General features: G+C 47.9%; 2 protein-coding genes across 6 annotated transcripts; one reads left to right on the forward strand and one right to left on the reverse strand.

Annotated features, from left to right (window-relative positions):
• Positions 1 to 109: 109 nt before the first annotated feature.
• DTYMK (deoxythymidylate kinase) lies at positions 110 to 7,079 on the reverse strand. 4 transcript variants are annotated; one of them, XM_050902819.1, is made up of 5 exons: positions 6,950 to 7,079; positions 6,411 to 6,519; positions 5,263 to 5,353; positions 2,882 to 3,007; positions 110 to 683 (listed from the first exon to the last, which is right to left on the reverse strand). In XM_050902819.1, the coding sequence occupies exons 1-5, from the start codon at positions 7,077 to 7,079 to the stop codon at positions 573 to 575; spliced, it is 567 nt and encodes a 188-aa protein (XP_050758776.1). In that variant the 3' UTR covers positions 110 to 572. The 4 variants fall into 4 exon arrangements, with proteins under 4 accessions (XP_050758776.1, XP_050758775.1, XP_050758778.1 ...); XM_050902818.1 differs by having other exon boundaries at positions 2,882 to 3,079; XM_050902820.1 differs by lacking the exon at positions 110 to 683 and adding an exon at positions 2,138 to 2,629 and having other exon boundaries at positions 2,882 to 3,079.
• Positions 7,080 to 7,363: 284 nt separating this feature from the next.
• On the forward strand, positions 7,364 to 15,289 carry ING5 (inhibitor of growth family member 5). 2 transcript variants are annotated; one of them, XM_050902815.1, is made up of 8 exons: positions 7,364 to 7,434; positions 8,205 to 8,276; positions 8,979 to 9,145; positions 10,599 to 10,710; positions 11,688 to 11,781; positions 12,785 to 12,920; positions 13,086 to 13,147; positions 14,075 to 15,289. In XM_050902815.1, exons 1-8 carry the CDS (start codon positions 7,398 to 7,400, stop codon positions 14,115 to 14,117), a joined length of 723 nt encoding a protein of 240 aa, XP_050758772.1. In that variant the 5' UTR covers positions 7,364 to 7,397; the 3' UTR covers positions 14,118 to 15,289. The 2 variants fall into 2 exon arrangements, with proteins under 2 accessions (XP_050758772.1, XP_050758773.1); XM_050902816.1 differs by lacking the exon at positions 7,364 to 7,434 and adding an exon at positions 7,775 to 7,988.
• The last annotated feature ends 1,746 nt before the right edge of the window (positions 15,290 to 17,035 follow it).

Below are 17,035 nucleotides of genomic sequence, written 5' to 3' on the forward strand. Positions count from 1 at the left end.
GATTTAGTGCCTGAACCGCAGCACCTTCACCTCCCATATAGCCTTCTAGAAGATAAATGATCATACTGGAAAAAAAAAAATAAATAAATGCCCTGTGCAAAATGCTTAAAAGAATAATTTATTAGCAAGTCCTCTACAAACTGCTTTCAGCACAGGGGATGCATTTACTAGAGAGGCAGAAGAATCGGAAACGTGGCAGTTACGCGAAACTGGGAAGGCTGTTGCCTGCCTGGTGCTGCTGTCCGTGTCCGGAGGCAGCCCTGGCCTCCATGCCCACGTCTGCACTACGGGACTGGCGCTAGAACAAGAGCTCCTGCTTGAGGTCAGGAGGTTTTTACGAGGAATTTGTTACGTGCTCATCGCGTGTTCATTTATAAAATACAGAAGGGACTACATGGGATGGAGGGGAGGAGCAGATAAAGGACAAGGACGTCGGCACCATGCTGGAGCCAGAAGAATACATGGGATCTACGCTGTAGTTACTGGACGGTGATGTAGGGGAGTCATCCGAGTGAGGAAGATCCAAGAGGTGAGTTCTCCCTTAGGTCTAAAAGAATAACCTGTATAAAGTTTTATTTCCAGAGCGCTCCCAAAGGTTTATTCTGAACCTCCTGCATGGTTTCCTCTGCAACGGACTTGATTTCTCTGTGCAAGTCTTCTATGCTCTTTGAAGCATCCATTACCTGTTTCCAAGACAAAAAAATACAGAAACGTGTTCCTCAATTAACACCACCAAGTGAGAAAACCTCACCTTGCTGTTGTATCTGCTCCCCCCATTACTCAATATTGTTACTATTCGTGAGCAGTGAAATGAGCTAATTACACCTCCTGTGCACTGTTTCTGGAGTGGAATTGGAAAAATCTCTTTTATTTAGGAAACAGACATTTAAGAAGTAGATGTGGGGCTGGATGAAGGGAAACAGTAGAAAGTGCTGCTGCTGCGTGTTGTTTGCTGACAGTCTTTGGGGCATGTGATATACAGGCAGGTAAACGTTCTTCATCCTGTACTCAGTCCCCCAGAAACATCAGCGTATTGATCCTTCAGTGGTTCTTCAAAATAAATTCCACCCACGATAGTAGGAACCTCTAAAAATCCATCATGTGATGTTCCAGTTTCAGATTTGTTAGGTTTTTAAATACTGCAAGCTGAGGTCAGTAAAGGTGGTAGAGCTATACGACGCTGGTGTTCCTCAGGCTGACATTTAAAGAATAGCGGCATCGCTCCCATGTGGCTGAGGGAGCGGCCAAGGGGAAGAAAGGATTTGGTGAAAAGATGTAGAGAGGTGCAGATCGATCGCAGTGACCTACGCAACACCGGCCCGCGCAGCATTGCTGGGAAAGAGCAGGCCGTGAGGATATGCAATAAATAGGCTTCATGAATAAATGGTAGCCTTTTCATTACAGCACAGCCAGCCCCCCGCCTTTGTGCTCCCACAATATCCTCAAGCAGCTGGCTGATCTCAATTTCTTTGTGTAACCGACGGTGCCGAGCTGCGTTTCATGCCTTGGACTAAACGGTTCTTTGATGTCTGTTATTCTCTCTGATACTGAGGGGCAAAGAGACAGGAGTGCTAACTACACCTTTAATGTGTACTGAAACTGGATCTCCATGCTCATTTCAGGGACACCTCTTCATCGTCTATTCTGATATCTATCTGATAGTTGTGTATTTTGGGGTATTTTAAACAGATGTGTTGTCTTAATTGAAAACTCCTTTCAAGCAATGGATAGAAAACAAAAGAAATAACAGAAGAGAGGTATTAAGAGAAATATGGTCCACTGCTGGAATCTGGAAAAATCAGAGTTTACAGACTACACACAAGTTCCATATCATCTCCTATGACAGCGTGCTTATTTTTGTTAAATGAATTAGTTTGGGTTTTGTGCTATGGTACGTGTATTCTGTCAGCTTATTTTTCCAGTCGTTGTCATGTAGGGAAGGTAATTTCCTAGCGTAACATTTACTGGAATAAAAGTCCTAGTTTGGCGATTGTCGTACCTTTAGGTCCTTCAGGTTCTAATAGTACGCAAAAACTCTTTCACGTTAGAGACTCACGTTTACCTGAAACAGGCTGTGAAGAATTACTTTTACCTTACACAGGCTGCTCATTTGGCAAATCTGTGTACACCTCCAGCTTCTGGTGACTCGTAACTTATCCATAACCTGTGTCCTCCTATGTCTGCGTGAAAGCTACAGAATAAACAGAGGACGCTGCCCATATCTTGTGATCAACAGGGTGATGGAGATGGTAAAAAGGATGCCCCCACCAGAAAACCTCAGCCTAGATAATCTACACACAGGATAAATGGGGAACGCTTCCTCTTCTGGGATAAGGCTGCTGACTGTGCAGTCCTCTGCAAACAGCTCCAAGGGATGGACAAGAAGGAAAAGCGACGCAGCAGTGTGGAACAAAAAAGATCATGTATTTGGAGAGACTTCTGGTAGCATTAAGACAGCAAATGCTGATGGAAACCGGCCATGTGAGAAGGAAGGTGATCATCAGTATTGCGTCTACAAGCTGCAGGAGGGATTCCAGAATCCTTGGCAGATGCTGCAGGACGCCAAGGAGACAGGCAGGGCAGAGCATGGGTGTGCCTCGCTGCTTTTTACCCGGGTTTGTCAGTTTGTCTTTAAGAAAGAGAACGATTTCCAGAAAGCTCTTTTGGAAAACAAATCAACCAAAGTCTTCCCCCCACCCCAGCAGGGCCCCAGCGGGTGTCCTGGAACAGGGGAGTGCCCTCTCTGCCGCAGACCACAGTGCCCTTGGCTGACCAGGAGCGGGAAGGAGGAGCCCAGGGATGCGATGGGCACAATTCGGGAGCTCTCATGAGACACCCCCCACCCTGGTCCGTGACAGGCCCGTTAGGGTTATTTCCTCACCTTCCAGTTTAACGTCTTGTCCTTCATCAGATGATAGAAGGACTGCAGAACTTTCTCTTGGAAGGAGCTGTTCTCGTAACGCTCGTTTCCAAAGTTCCCTCGTTCTGCTGCTTCTTCCGGGCTTAACTGAAGAAACAGAATCAGATCTGGCTTTGGGAGTCCAACGTCAGGCTGTTTGCACCAGTCCACGCAGAAGTTCTGTCCCAAACAAAGACAACCAAGTTTGAGGTGAAAGAAAGGAATATGCGAAGGGAAAGAAGCACGCTAGCTAGAGTGGAGTGGGAAGGGAACAGCCAGAGAAGAGAGGAGATGCAGCCCAAAACACTAAGCACAGGCTACAAACTGAAAAGGCAATATCCCAGCTTATCATGTGGGAATTCAGTCCTGGTAATTTTGGCGGGGGCGTTTTGCTAGGTGCTGTGCACCTCTCATGCTCATTTAAGTCGGACAGAGCTAAAGATTTTAACATTTCTTCTGCAGAGCCTGTCAGAGCTAAATACCAAGTCATGGTTTGAGTCTCCATCCAGCTGTTACCAGTCCAAAAGCAAGCTGCTCCCAAATACAAACACCACGCAGCTTTAGTGTGGATCTTTCTGAGCCCGTGGAAACTCCTTTTCAAATACCCACCTGACCCAGGAATTTCAGCCCAGACCCAAGAGACAAAGCTTTCCAACTTCCAGATCTGGTTGACAGATCTTAAGACTTCCATCAGGGCACGTGAATCCGCGATGTTGCGGAGAGCCCACTGAGGCTTGTCCACTTACTGCTCATCCACACGGGCACCGGCGATACTATCAGGGGGATCTTAAATGTATCAAGAGTGACGGCGGGGCTCTGGAGGTGAGGGTGCAGGGCATGGAGGCCCAGGATCTCCTCGATCCTTCCAGGGAGCGGGGAAAGGCTTGGGCAGGAATGAATGTAGGTCAACTCTCAGCTGCACAGCCGGTGTCGCAGGCAGCGCTTCAGCTTCTATGACCGCAGGACGCTCTTTGAGGATCGACGGCTTCTGAGTAGGAATGGGACGCACGTGATGAAGTGGGACGAGAGTGTCTATGCAAACAGGCTTGCTAAGCCCGCGAAGAGAGCTCTAAACTAGGTATGTCAGGGGAAGGTAGGCAATCTGTAGAGAACTGAAGGTGGGAGGCCAGGAGGAGATGTCTGGGGGATGATACGACAACGGAGGCTCACCTGAAAGCAGCACAACCAGGGCAGAGTAACACGGGTGACGTTGGAGTGGGGCCTGCTACAGACTGCCTGGTTAAAGAGAGGAAGGTGATGGCCGTTCTTTAGACAGCTGGAAGAAGGATCACAACCGCAGGTCCTGGTATTCATGGAGGACCTCAACCACCTCCCTATCTGCCGGGCACAAGCAACCCAGGTTTCTGCAACATGCTGAAGAAATTCTTGACACGGTGACTGATGAGCCAGCGAGGGGAGGTGCCCTGCTGGATTTGTTACTCACAAGCAAGAAAGAACTGGTCGAAGATGTGAAGGTCAAGGGCAGCCTTGGCTGCAGGGGACATGAGACGGTGGTTTAAAAATCTGGAGAGGAGCCAACAAGACACACAGAATCGCCAGCGTGGACTTCAGGAGAGCACATTTCTGTTTATTAGGGACCGCTTAGCAGAATGCCCCGGGAAACTCACGTGGAAGGCAAAGAGGCCCAGGAGAGACGGTTGATCTTCCAGGACAGCCTCCTCGGAGCACAAGAATGAGCACAAGACTCAGGAGGATCTTATAACTGTGTAGAATGACCCAAAGGGAGGCTGACGGAGCTGACTTGTCTTGAAAGCAAACAAGAGACAGGCCAAAAGGCACACGTGGGAACGTGAGAAATTCAGGCTAAATGAAGAAAGTAATTTTTACTATGAAGGTGAGCAAACACCGCAAGAAGAGCTCAGAAAGGTTGTGGATCTACATCCCTGGAGATGCTCACACCTTGGCTGCACATGGCCCCAAGCAGCCTGCTTGACATTAGACCTACTCTTGAGCAGGAGGTTGGGCTTCGTGACTTCCACAGGTCCCTTCTGTTATTCTTTGCAAATTTATGGTCCAGCAGCCGGAGCAAGCATGGAGAATCTCAAATAAACTCGCATAATCATTCTCCAGAGTCAAACAGGCCAGCTTCCCCACAGCCAGGAGTCTGTCCAGATATACAAAAAGTAACCAAATGAGTTTCTCTGCTCTTTCTGGGGAAGGGGTAGACCCAGGCAAACAGACCACGTCAATACCTGAGCTGAAACTTCCATCCCTCAATTTCAATCCTCGTTTCCCCAGAGGGGGAGCCTGGGCCATACACACCGACGTCTGTATCGGGCCTCGAACCGGAGCTGCTTCCCCAAATACAAAGTGGGGCAGGGGCTGCTGTAGGTCTCACTCACCTCTTTGGCACTTGTGAAGGCCACTCCAGAAAAGGCGTATCTGTCAACCACGAGTGTGATCCCTTGATGTAGCTTCTCTTTCATCAACGGTCTGAAAACCACATGGGAGGAAAAAAAATAAAATTACACTCCTTTATAGCGATACAAATGAAAGGAGTTCATCTAAAAGATGGCTCATGAGGCCAGCGCGTCTCTGTTAACGTACATCATCATTAGCAGCGTCAGGGTTATCTATCTGTGATGCTGATCGTGGATAAATAGCTATTTGTATTCTGTCCTCCAACAGACATTAAGCAACTGTCCTTTCAAGACACCCAAGTTCAGGGTGCCCCCGTGCCGGGCACTGCTCCAGGCAGCTCCACGGCTTACAGGCAAGAGCACAGATGAACTATATTCAGACATGAACACCTTAGTCCTCTTCCCTTTTTAAGCGGTGCAGTAGATTTGTGATACACTCTGCCTCGGCCACAGAAAAACGTCCTTTATTCCTGACAATGCCATTTCTTATTACAGCTCACTCATCTGCTTTACGTTTTCCCAGTTTGCTTGGTACCGCCACTACAGCAGAATCAGCAAAGCTTTTTTTTTTTTTTTTTTAAATGAAAAGATTTTGCAATATAGATTTCCAGGTAAAAACAACAGCCAGCACCGATTTCCCTAGCTCCACACGCAAAGACTCAGGGGCCAAAAGCAAGGACAGCCACTTACGGCTGAATGCAGCCTTCGGCTAGAGGGGAAGTTTGGACACGATTCCTTAACCACTCTGTCACTCACACGGCCTTCCTTGCAAAGCAAGGTCTCTTCATTCAGGAAAGAAAATAAATTCACAGTCTAGGCTGGTAGAGCCTCGGCTCCCCAGTTCTTCAATCCAGTACGGCACAGGGATTGGAAATGTCGCACCTAATGATTTCAAAAAGCCAAACTGTGGGATTCGATCTAAAATTAAATCCAAAGCTGCGAGAGTCCTTGAGACATTGCTTCCAGCCGTGTTTCCCTTGCTAAAGGGGATCATACTCTCGTACCTACTGTACCCGCTGCGAGCGAAAACCCCGGGAAGATTCAACGCCACGCATTTTTCTTTTACAACTTAACAAACATTTTTTTTAAGAATTTTAAAACAATTTTTAAGATTTTAAAACAATCTTTACACGTGTTCCCAGCGGTTAGCGGAGAAGAGCAGGTGAACGGTGTGGTCCTCCAGGTTCTTCTCCTTCACCAGGTAGGAGCTGATCAGCCGCCCGATCTCCGTTGTCCTCTCTGGAGGAAAGAGGGGGAGAAGGAGCAAATGCTGCCCCACGGGGCGTCCATCTGTCCTTGGGGGCATGTCAGTCTGGGTGGGGGGGTGTCTATCTGCCTGTCACGGGTGGGAGGACGTCGGTCTGTCCGGGGTGGGGGTACGTCTGTTTGTCACGGGTGGGAGGAGGTCGGTCCATCCGGGGTCGGGGGTCTGTCCGCCTGTCAGGGGATGGGAAGAAGTCGGTCTGTCCGAGGGTGGGGGGAGGTCAGGGGCCGGGTGTGCCACGGGAGCCCTCGGATGGTGCCCCCGCACCCCTTCCCCCCCCCTTCCCCCCCCCTTCCCCCCCCCCCCCCCCCGGGAGGCACACCGGGCGCCGCGGCCCGGCCTAGCGCGACTCCCTCCCCTCCCCTCCCCGTTCACGTTCCCTCCGGGCGTCGGCAGGCCCCGTACCCGGGAAGCGGAGGAGGTCGGCGCGGTGGCCGGCGGCCCGTAACGCCTCCACCAGCCGCCGGCCCTGCGTGCTCTTCCCGGCGCGGTCCACCCCCTCCAGCACGATCAGGGCTCCGCGCCTTCCCGCCATAGCGCGCGCGCGGGCGTTCCGCCCGCCCCTTCTGCCACCGCCCGGCCAATCCCGGCGAGCGCCCCCCGCGCCCGCTCTAGGCGGCGAAAGGGCACAGAGGCGCCGAGGTCCTCCAGGGAGGCGGTGAGGCGGGAAGGGAGGCACCGCCCCTCGCCCGCCCTGCCCCTCATGAATATGCAGCAGGAGCGTCCCCGGCCACCAATGGGCGCCAGGCGGACTATGAATATGGGATGAGGCCGGGGCCGCGGCCCTTGTCATGCGGGCCCGGCAGGCGGCGGGAAGCGGTGGCGGCGGCGGCGGCGGGGCGCGGGCCGCAAGATGGCGACCGCCATGTACCTGGAGCACTACCTGGACAGTGAGCGCGGGGCGCGGCTCGAGCGGGGGAGAGGGAGGGGGCGGCGGGGGGGGGGGGGGCCGCGGCGGCGGCCGGGGCCGGGGCGGGGGCGGCGGCGGCGGCGGCGGCGGCGCGGGAATTAGAACTGCGCCACGGGCTGGGCGGGGAAGGGGGGGGAGAGCGCGGGGGGGGCGGTGCTGCGCTGCGTCATCAGCCGCCGCGGTGGTGCGTCATCGGTGCGCGCCGGGGAGCGGGTCTGTGAGGTGATGGCCGGCTGCGCGGGTCCCGCCTGGCAGGCCGCCCCTCGCTCCGGTCTGTCACACGACGGCCCCCGCCGTGCGTGGCGGTGGTAGCGGCCGGCCTAAGCCGCGGAGGGCTCGGGGCTCTGCGCTCCCGGCGGGAGGCTCCGGCCCTCAGGGCGCGGGCAGCGGCGCCGCTCGGTTCCTCTCACGCTGTGCGCGCCGCCGGCTCGCTAACAAACAGCGGGAGCAGCGCGGCTGCTGGAGGAGTGCCAGCCCCACGGCGGCCCGCGTTGCGCCTACCCAAGCTCTCCTGATGTAAACGGGCCGTTCACGGTACGTGAAATGAAACGTGCGGGGCCTCCTGTCGCGCAGGCTTCGTTCTCGGGGCGCTTCTGGTCAAGCAGAGGGGCCGGGCCCTGCTTCTGCATCCCTCCGCCTGTGTACGTTAAGCGGTGGGGCTTCTGGCTCTGTGGAGGTGGCTCAGTGTTACGCGCCAAAAGAGGGACGGCTGCTATGAGGCTGTAGTATTTCTTGCCCTTTATGTTCCAGGTATCGAAAACCTGCCTTGTGAGCTGCAAAGGAACTTCCAGCTGATGCGGGAGTTGGATCAGAGAACAGAAGGTGTGTTCAGGTATTTCGGTAAGCGACGTCTGATAGAGAGCCCCGACCTGAAGGACGGGAAGAGCCCTGTGGAGGCTCGGCTTTAGAGGACGTGTCTCCCCTCGACCGCTTTTCCTTTTCTCGACCTGAGTGCTGTGCAGCGTTTGTTTGTTTTCTGTGAGGTCTACAGCTCACGGGACTAGATGTTTTTTTCAGCAGTTGCCTGTTAATTTGTAGCTGTGTGATCGCTGCACCCCATGGCCCCTTGGATGGCCTTACTTGCACGTATTTCCACATCTACTGAGTTGTAGGTTGCTGTGTGTCCTGCAAGACCAATTTTTTTTCCTCTTTTGAGGTTTGTGTTGGTATCTGGTTGCACGTTAGTGACTTTCAGTTTGAACCATTAGAACGGTAAATGGCTGTGCAGTAAATACAATGTTCTGCGTGTGGGAAGAGAGGTTGAAGTTTGTGAACCCATGGGTTCAGTTTCTGATCTTAATGGTGAGCCCCTCCTCTGAATTAACTGTAAAACACTTGAGAAATCAGAATCACACCGCAAGTGTCGAAGAGTGAATACCTTTAACTTAAAGGTAAATACATTAAGGAATCGGGGAAAGTCCAAAAACTGTCAGGAGAGTTCTTCTAAATACCATAAAGAGGTAGAAGCAAAAAATACTTGCTTTGGCAGACAGCTTTCTCATGCATATATACTTTGCTTTTCAGATAAGAAAGCAGAAATTGACAGTCTTGCGGCGGAATACATTGAATCAGTGAAGAACATGTTACCCGAGGAGCGAGTGGAACACCTGAAGAAAATCCAGAGTGCCTACAGCAAATGTAAAGAGTACAGCGATGATAAAGTCCAGCTGGCCATGCAGACGTACGAGATGGTGAGGATCACAACCAGCGAGACTTTTGTAAAAATGATCGTACTCTGGAATGGGGCTGCTGGTGGACACGGAAGGTGCTTCCACAGCGTCCATTTTCCCTCACATATTTATATTTTTGCTTAAATATCTTACTGAAACAAATTATGAGTCCTCAAGCTTGTTTTTCTTGCTGTTGCCATCCCCAAAAAGCCTCCTCTTGTGTTACCAGGTTTTGTGTCAAGTAGGCTTCTCTTCTGGTGAAGAGTTAAATGAGTTTATCCCACTTGGGGATTGCTTGATCGGTAGTACCCGTCTGCTGTGTAATCATACCAGCAAATTTACCCCAATCCCTCCTCCCCAGCAGCTCCCCTGTCACCCAGTAATTTATTTAGGGCTGGTCTTAGTCGTAAGCAACATTTTTGAAGTCAACTTCAATACTGTTGTGGAGGAATGGAAGGAAATCTGCTCAATTACCTTGGTTTCCAAGTGAGAAAAGAAAGCAGACCCGTCAGCTCCACCATTCTGGTTGTATATTGGACACCAGACTTTCCTCGATGGACCTGGTGGGAAAAATCTCATTTCTTCAGATGCAGCTTTCCACTTTTTTCTTCTTCTGCCCCTACTCCTGTGTCCGTTTAGCTGTCCCTTGAATAATTCTTATCTCTGTGTGTTTTATCCCATAGATAAAACTTGAGCGAGGGGAATCCTTTTGACTGTACTTAGTGTGTTTTGTCCAGCTTCTAGAGGTGCTTTGGGTTCGGCTACATCTGCGGCTGCAGTACGTTTTATTGCCATCAAATACTGCAGAAAAGGAAATTATTTTCCAGGAACTGAAAAGTGTCCTAGATAACTAATTTGAGGACTAGGTATTGCAGCAACACGGTTTGGGGGTGGCGGCTTAAAACACCTTTGCTACATCTCTGTTCTGTAAGCCACATTATTGCAACCAGGGTAGTACAAGGTACTTAGTTAATGTGTATTGACTTGATATTGGAGATAGTCAGCAGAAGCCTGTATTTATTACTAAATTTCTTCAAATAGTAGAATACTGGAAAAAATACACTGATGTACTCAACACATTTCGTGGACAATAGTTGAATAATGTATTCTGAAAATTGCAGGGAGAAAACAATTATTTTTAATACCTCTCTTTTGTTTTGTTCTGCAAACCATTAGTGTGAGTTAATAAAGGAGTTGACACTCCTTTATGCCACCTCCCTTTTCCTTCCTTTCTTTTTGTCTGTAGAGGGATTGGGTCCTCTTGCTTTTGCCTATTTTCTTTTTCTCTCCGCCTTAATTCCCTTTGTGCGTACCATTTCCCTTTTTCCAGTTCGGTAGCCCTTTCATGCCTTGCTCTGAAGTAGTATACTCCTGTTCACGCCGGTAACGGCCAAGTTATTAGATCTTCCTGTTTTCGTTTGGGGATTTTTTTTTTTTTTTTTTAATTCAGTTCGTGGTTTCCTCTTCTGTGCAGGTGGATAAGCATATCCGCCGGCTGGATGCAGACTTGGCACGGTTTGAAGCAGATCTGAAAGATAAACTGGAAGGCAGTGACTTTGAAAACCCTGGATCTCGAAGCCTGAAAAGTGCGTAAATTCTGTACAGCTGACAGCCTTTTCCAGCACTGAGCGTAGCTAACCAGAAAGGCTAAGATATAAAGTCGGCTGTTATTTCTGGAGGAAGAAAAGAAGTACACCACAGTGTACTTCTCTACTTGTTTTTAATGCTCTTCAAATATTTACAGTGTTCTGGTGGGCAGTAAACAGATGAAGAATAATCTAGTGCTGGGATCTAACTTACCGTCTCTGCTTGCCAGATCATCCTGAGGCGGCCCACGGTTACTGGTTGTAAGGAGGCTACTGGCCAAGGGGGAACAAACTGTGACAAAACTGTACGGATGTTCTTGCAGCTCTTGAGTGTAACAGCCTTAGTTTCAGGCTTGATCTGTTACTGAGTCAGTTCTAAGCTCTTTTTGAGGAGAGGAGATTTGCCTATTTTCCTTCTTTTACCAGAATTTAAATACTAATCAAGCTGAGAACAGCAGGAGAAATTAGGACTTAAAGGAAGGTACCAGTTTCTGTAATGTGTACTGGAAATCTCGTATGAGTACAGTGAAATTTGAGCACGGTTAACAGCAGCACAGCTTTATGCCTTTGAACTATGAAATAAGGGGTAAGATCAGGGAGACGTGGAGATAAAACTTGTGTTAGTTACTGAGTAACCAATTAACTGGCTGAGTGTTTAAAAATATACTGAGATTTAAAAAAAATATAGCATGTCTAATCGGATATGATGCTATTTCTGTCTTGTGCAACGATATGGGCTAACATCGTACGGCAATGATGTAATTGCCAAAAACTGCGAACGCAAGAGTTTTGGTGGTCAGTCGTACTACTTGCCAGTTTGGCATATTTGTGGCATAAGTGTATTTCAGAATCAGCATTCATATTCAATTACATATGAAATAAGGATTTCAAAACAATAAATGCATCGACAGAAAAACATCCGGGGATGTTTCTGGTGTTCAAATAGGTTGAAACGATGGGGTTTTTTTCCTTTTTAGAGGGACGAAGTCAGAAAGACAAGAGAGGCTCTCGCGGTCGAGGCAGGCGAGCATCTGAAGAAGATACACCAAAGAAAAAGAAACTCAAAGGAGGGTAAGGCATACCCAGTCGCAGCTCTGGTGACTTGGGCTTGGCACTTCATGAATTCTCTGCAAGCTCATGTTACCCTATTTATGACTCGCGTCTGGATGGTGAGCAATCTTAGAGTGTTCTGGTCTTACTCCGTTTCATTACTGTCCTGCTTAGGACAAGTCAGCTTTGTTAATTAACTCCTCGGCTGGCATGTGGAAACTCAGGTGTGCTTGGAACGCCCTCTGACTGGCAGGACAAGATCAGCGGTCTCTGTTGCTGTTGGCAAGCTGGGAGAAAATAGCTTTGATTTTTGTCATGCGGCTATTTTTAACAGTTGCTTGTGGTCTTGATTGTAAAAAGAAACACTTGCCCATCGGGACAAAAACTGATGTTGTATTGTTGTTCTAGAAATCTTGGAGAATTTGGGGGCTTGTTTTCAAAGAATCGTGTCCTAGATAGTGTTGAATAATCTAATTTGGTTTTGTGAAGCAAGGAAGAAAGCGTGTCCGCTCTCTGTGATAGGATTTATATTAAAGGGGCTCTGTTAATTCTAATATTTTCAGTTGCCTCAATGGAGGGGCAGAAAACTAAAAATAGTTTCCATTGACCGTGACTGACATGTCAACTTAATACATTCCTGTCAGAGCAAGAGGGTTCGCTCATACCTGGCAACGAGAAAAGAATGTACATTAAAACAGATTGGGGGGAAAAAAAATCAGATTCTTCTGTCCACAAGCAGAAGTGATCTGTGTGTTAATTTTTGTTACTGTAGTCACGGCATCTACAAATCATTCTCTTAATCCTTTATAGTCAAGCTCATGTTTTGTGTTTGATCACACCTACCTTATGATTTTAATTATTGGATAATACGTGATAATGTAATCTTAAACTTTCAAGTAGAGTCAGTGTGGTTTAGGGAAGGTACTGTTAAAAACTAATTTTCCCAAGTGGGATTTAGATCTTGGAAACATGGTGTTGCCTGCAACTGAGACGTGTTTTGTCTTGAATCTGTCCTTGTCCACAGATCCGAGTTTGCTGATACCATCCTGTCGGTGCATCCCTCGGACGTCCTAGACATGCCAGTGGACCCCAACGAACCTACCTACTGCTTGTGTCACCAGGTGTCCTACGGAGAAATGATTGGCTGTGACAACCCAGATGTAAGCACCTGAGATGGTCTATTTTCAGATGTTTGCAATGTCACAACACTGTGAAATCCGAGTGTGGGGGGGTACTTGCTCAATTAGATCATACAAAATAAATGAAAGTAACCTTTGTGAAGCACTAAGCATCTCCTCTGTGGGTTTTTCCTTTCTGTTTTGCAGTGCCCAATTGAGTGGTTCCACTTTGCTTGTGTGGACCTCACCACCAAACCAAAAGGGAAATGGTATGTATGACAACATACAGCTTTTTGATTTTTATCAGGCTACAATTTGCCTCGACAAGAATCACAAGAAGAATTAAAACCCCGTTGTGACCCTTCCTGACAGAGGAGCTTTGCTCTTGTCATCAGAGGGTTTGGGATTGTGTTTGTGTGAAGGTAGAAGGTACAAGGGGAACCTTCTTCCTAAAGGCTACTTTCACGAGAGTCTTAGGTTCTGGTGGGAGCAAAAGAAGGACCCGGGCATATGCAAATTGCCCGATAAACAGAGCAGTTTTTGAGCTGAGGCTTGCGTAAACATGTACGTGTTACATCTCAGGTTTGCTGTATTGTCGTGTAGTTGTGGCTGTGGTTAAAATTGAGAAGAGACATATATTTATTTTTTTCCCTTCTGGAAGCAAAGTTTGAAGACCGCTCTAGGTTTTGCTTATATACGTGCTCATCTTGGAAAGAATCATGGGCTTGTTCTGTACTTGGTTTCTGTTTAATGGACTGCTCTCATCTAATGAACAAGATGCCCATCAGAAACAGGCTGAAGTGAAAGTGAACTGCAATCACTGGAGGGAGAGGAAGGAATGAATTGGAGGAACGTAGCTTTTTTTTTCTTTTGCCCGTAGAGGAAGCTTGTGTGACAAACTTGGAGAAGTTACTTGGGAGTAACTTGTAGGTGAATGAAATAAGGTGAATCGCAGCTCTGAGGGGCTGATGAGCCCTGGAAGCCTTCTGCTGCTGTCACTTGTGCCCACCCGAGTTGGTACAGTTCCTTTCCTATTTGCCCAGGCTTCCTGCACGTCATGAAAATTGTTGCAGTTACTTAAATTGGCTGCTTTTAAACCACCCTCTCACTCACTCATTCCCAAATAATAAAAAAGAGTTCTTGGGCTATGCAGCGTTAACTTCAGGAACTAATTACTGCCTCTTTTTCCCCTGTAGGTTTTGTCCACGTTGTGTCCAGGAAAGAAAGAAAAAGAAGTAAGGAGTAGAGGGGAGTACATCCTCTGAGGCAAGAAGAATTTAATATATTCCTTCATTCATGTTGCAATATTATCTTTGTGTTTTTTTTTTTTTTACCCTCCTCCTTTTTCTGGTATGTTATTTAATTGTCCAGTGGCCAGTTGTAATTCCTGTTCTTTCATAGGAAAATGACTTTGGGAGGGAGTCCCAAATCCCTTTGCCACAGGGATTTTATTTATGTTACACTTGCACGGCACTGAAATCGGTGTTACTATGAAGTGCTAGGGCAGCCAGTAGCTGTAGTCTCTGCTAGCTTATAGGAATCTGTGAAACCACGTAAGGCATTGCAGGAGAATGAAATACCTGTACGTTCAGCATGGTGCATCGCCATCATGGAAATAGTTTACGCCTGGAGCTTGGCGTGGTAGAGAGGAAGGAATTTTCTCCTGATGTAGCCTGCATGAAAGAAGTAGGCTCCATTGTTTAGGTGTGAAGTCCATTTGTTGTGCAGTTTGGTAGTACAGAAAGGAACAGGAAAGCTGGTTAACCATTTCTAGTGTCCCGTTTCCTCAAAGCCAAGTACTGTGCTTAGTTTTGACAGGGCAGGGATGGGAGAGAGGCAAGATCAAACCTTCTCTTTTGGGGAATTTCCTCTGTCTACCTTTGGACTGCCTTTATTTTACTTGATCTTGCCCCCATTCACATGAACCTTAACAGAAGCAAACCGTTTGGCTTTTCACCACCTTCTAGAAAAGGTTTGTCTTTTGGGGAGAAAACCTTTAAATAGCAAAGGAATTGTCCTGCAGTGTTTGTTAGTGACAGTAATATTGAGAGAGGGCGTTACCTTTCCTGGCTGTTCCCGTTTCTCTGAAGATCCTTTAAGTACATTACTGTGAAGGTGAAACCTACAGTGTTCTTATAGAGATAGAAGGTCGGATTTATTCATAAAATAAGATGAAGGCCTGATTTTTTTGTTACTTGTGTTTGCCTGTGTTGCACCTGGGTACATCAGGAAAACAAGCTTTAGGGGAAGGCTCCCTAAGGACGATGCGTACGTTCCCCTGATGGTGTGGCAAAGCTGAAAGGCGGCCGTGCCGTAGCTTGGGGGGGGGTTTTGAATAGCATTTGCTATGAAGCACTGCTATTGAAGAAAGCCATTCCGCAGGAATGTTTTAAAATGACTTCTTGTCTTGGTGGGGGGGGGCACATTTGCATGTTCTTGGTTTCTTTAAGCTGCCTTTCAGATTATGAATGTGAATCCTTGCTGTCATCACAGTGTCAGTTGCTGCAGCGGAAGGAAGAGAAGGAAATCAGGAGTAGGAAAACAAAAGTCTTTCTGGTTTTTCCCTTCCTCTGAGTTATAGTGGATGCAGAAGTTGAGGGAAGAGCAGAGAGAACTCTTGTCTTCATATATATCTCCTGTATGATGGGGCTTACCCGCCTACAATAAAAGGTGTTGTGGGGCAAGGTGGTTCTGCTGGTGGAGGGGGGAAAAAAAAAAGCCCCAAACCAAAACCCCCTGCAGCAGTAGGCACCAGGGTTCATGAACTTTGCTGGCTGTGATCCCTGATGGGTGTTGATGGCATCTCTGGGCCGGGCTGTGTACTACTTTGCATACCATTGTGCAGGAGCTCTTGGTCTAAACTGCTGGAAAGGCATTAAGAAACTTCCAGATAAGCTTTTGTTCTGCTGTAAAACAATCTGAATAAACAGTACAGAAGAAAAAAAAAAAAACAAACCACTTCTAGTCAGGTTTTGGCACCTGTTTCCAAAAGAAAAAAGTTTTTTCCATGTTACACTGACCCTCTTGTGTTTTGCAATGAAAGAAAGTAGAACACAGCTCTTGCCAATTTTCCTTCCCTGCTTTGCTCTGTTGGGCTCTGTAGATGCTGCAGGTATGTCAAGGCTGACAGAGAAGAAACCTCTTGATACTGAGACAGCTTTTCTGTGAACATTTTGATTTATTTCATCTGCTATGGAAAAAAAAAACAACCCTGTCTCCAGGGTCCTGTCATTTAAAGTGTGATGTTGCATGTGTCTTCGCTACGTTGCATCACTCCGCATGTCGTATGTGAAGTTTCCATCGTTACGTTTACAAGATGATGCGCATTTGTCATTGTTGCCATTGTAATAGCATCCGGAAAGCAGGCGAATTAAAAGCAGAGAGGGAAAGGAGGAGGAGGAAGAGCACAGTCACACAAACCTGAACTTAGAAATACAGTCAGCCCTCTTTTTTTCTTTCTGCCTCTCTTTTTTTGAGAGCAGATTTAATCGTGATACCTCATGAGCCAGCCTGTAATTCAGTAACCAGTGAGTGAGACCTGTACCTCATTGACCTGCTACACTGGATTAATGCAGGAGCGTTACTGCGTCCTGAAGATGAGTGTTGATGCTGTTGCAGGTTTTATTTTCCCGTTCCATCCAGTGGTATTGTATACGACTTTTTTTTTCTTTCTTTCTTTCTTTCTTTCTTCTTTTTCCTAAGACTTTATTAGTAGTGGTGTCACCATAGATTAAGCATTTGATTCGAAACAATCTCAAAATTCCACTGCACCTCTCTGGAGGTCTTGCTGGAAACGTGCCCTCATGGGAGTGCGCAGCTACGGATGAGTAAGTGCGAAGCTGACCGCCCTCGGCTCAGACAAGGGGGTCAGGCAGGACAGCAAAATGCATTTTGTTAGCAAGTCCTTCCTGGGGCTCGGAAGAGCAGATGCTTTCCGTTTTAACCAGCAAAGCAAAAAGAAAAATAAGCTCTAGAAGTTAGCGTCCGCCCTCAAAAGGAAAGATGCTTCGCAGGAATCATGAACGGTGTGAGGTACGACGTACTCCTTTACGAGGTAACGTCTCTCGTGTGTCGGAACATCTGATACCAGCAATAAACTGTCCCCCTCGGAACCCGCCAGCGCGGGGGCTTGGAGGGGCTCAGGAGCGTCTCTTGGC

Source organism: Gymnogyps californianus, chromosome 10 (genome assembly GCF_018139145.2).
Source record: "Gymnogyps californianus isolate 813 chromosome 10, ASM1813914v2, whole genome shotgun sequence".
Lineage (NCBI taxonomy): Eukaryota > Metazoa > Chordata > Aves > Accipitriformes > Cathartidae > Gymnogyps > Gymnogyps californianus.

What these genes read in the sequence shown, in the direction of transcription:
- DTYMK (XM_050902818.1), bottom strand. Translation starts at nt 7,079, where the DNA reads ATGGCGGGAAGGCGCGGAGCCCTGATCGTGCTGGAGGGGGTGGACCGC. An exon ending in CCTTCACAAGTGCCAAAGAG is followed by an intron (nt 3,080 to 5,262) that starts GTGAGTGAGACC and finishes TGTTTGGGACAG; the next exon opens with AACTTCTGCGTGGACTGGTG. An exon ending in ACAAGACGTTAAACTGGAAG is followed by an intron (nt 684 to 2,881) that starts GTGAGGAAATAA and finishes TCTTGGAAACAG; the next exon opens with GTAATGGATGCTTCAAAGAG.
- ING5 (XM_050902815.1), top strand. Translation starts at nt 7,398, where the DNA reads ATGGCGACCGCCATGTACCTGGAGCACTACCTGGACA. An exon ending in GTTGGATCAGAGAACAGAAG is followed by an intron (nt 8,277 to 8,978) that starts GTGTGTTCAGGT and finishes TTTGCTTTTCAG; the next exon opens with ATAAGAAAGCAGAAATTGAC. An exon ending in AAAAAGAAACTCAAAGGAGG is followed by an intron (nt 11,782 to 12,784) that starts GTAAGGCATACC and finishes CCTTGTCCACAG; the next exon opens with ATCCGAGTTTGCTGATACCA.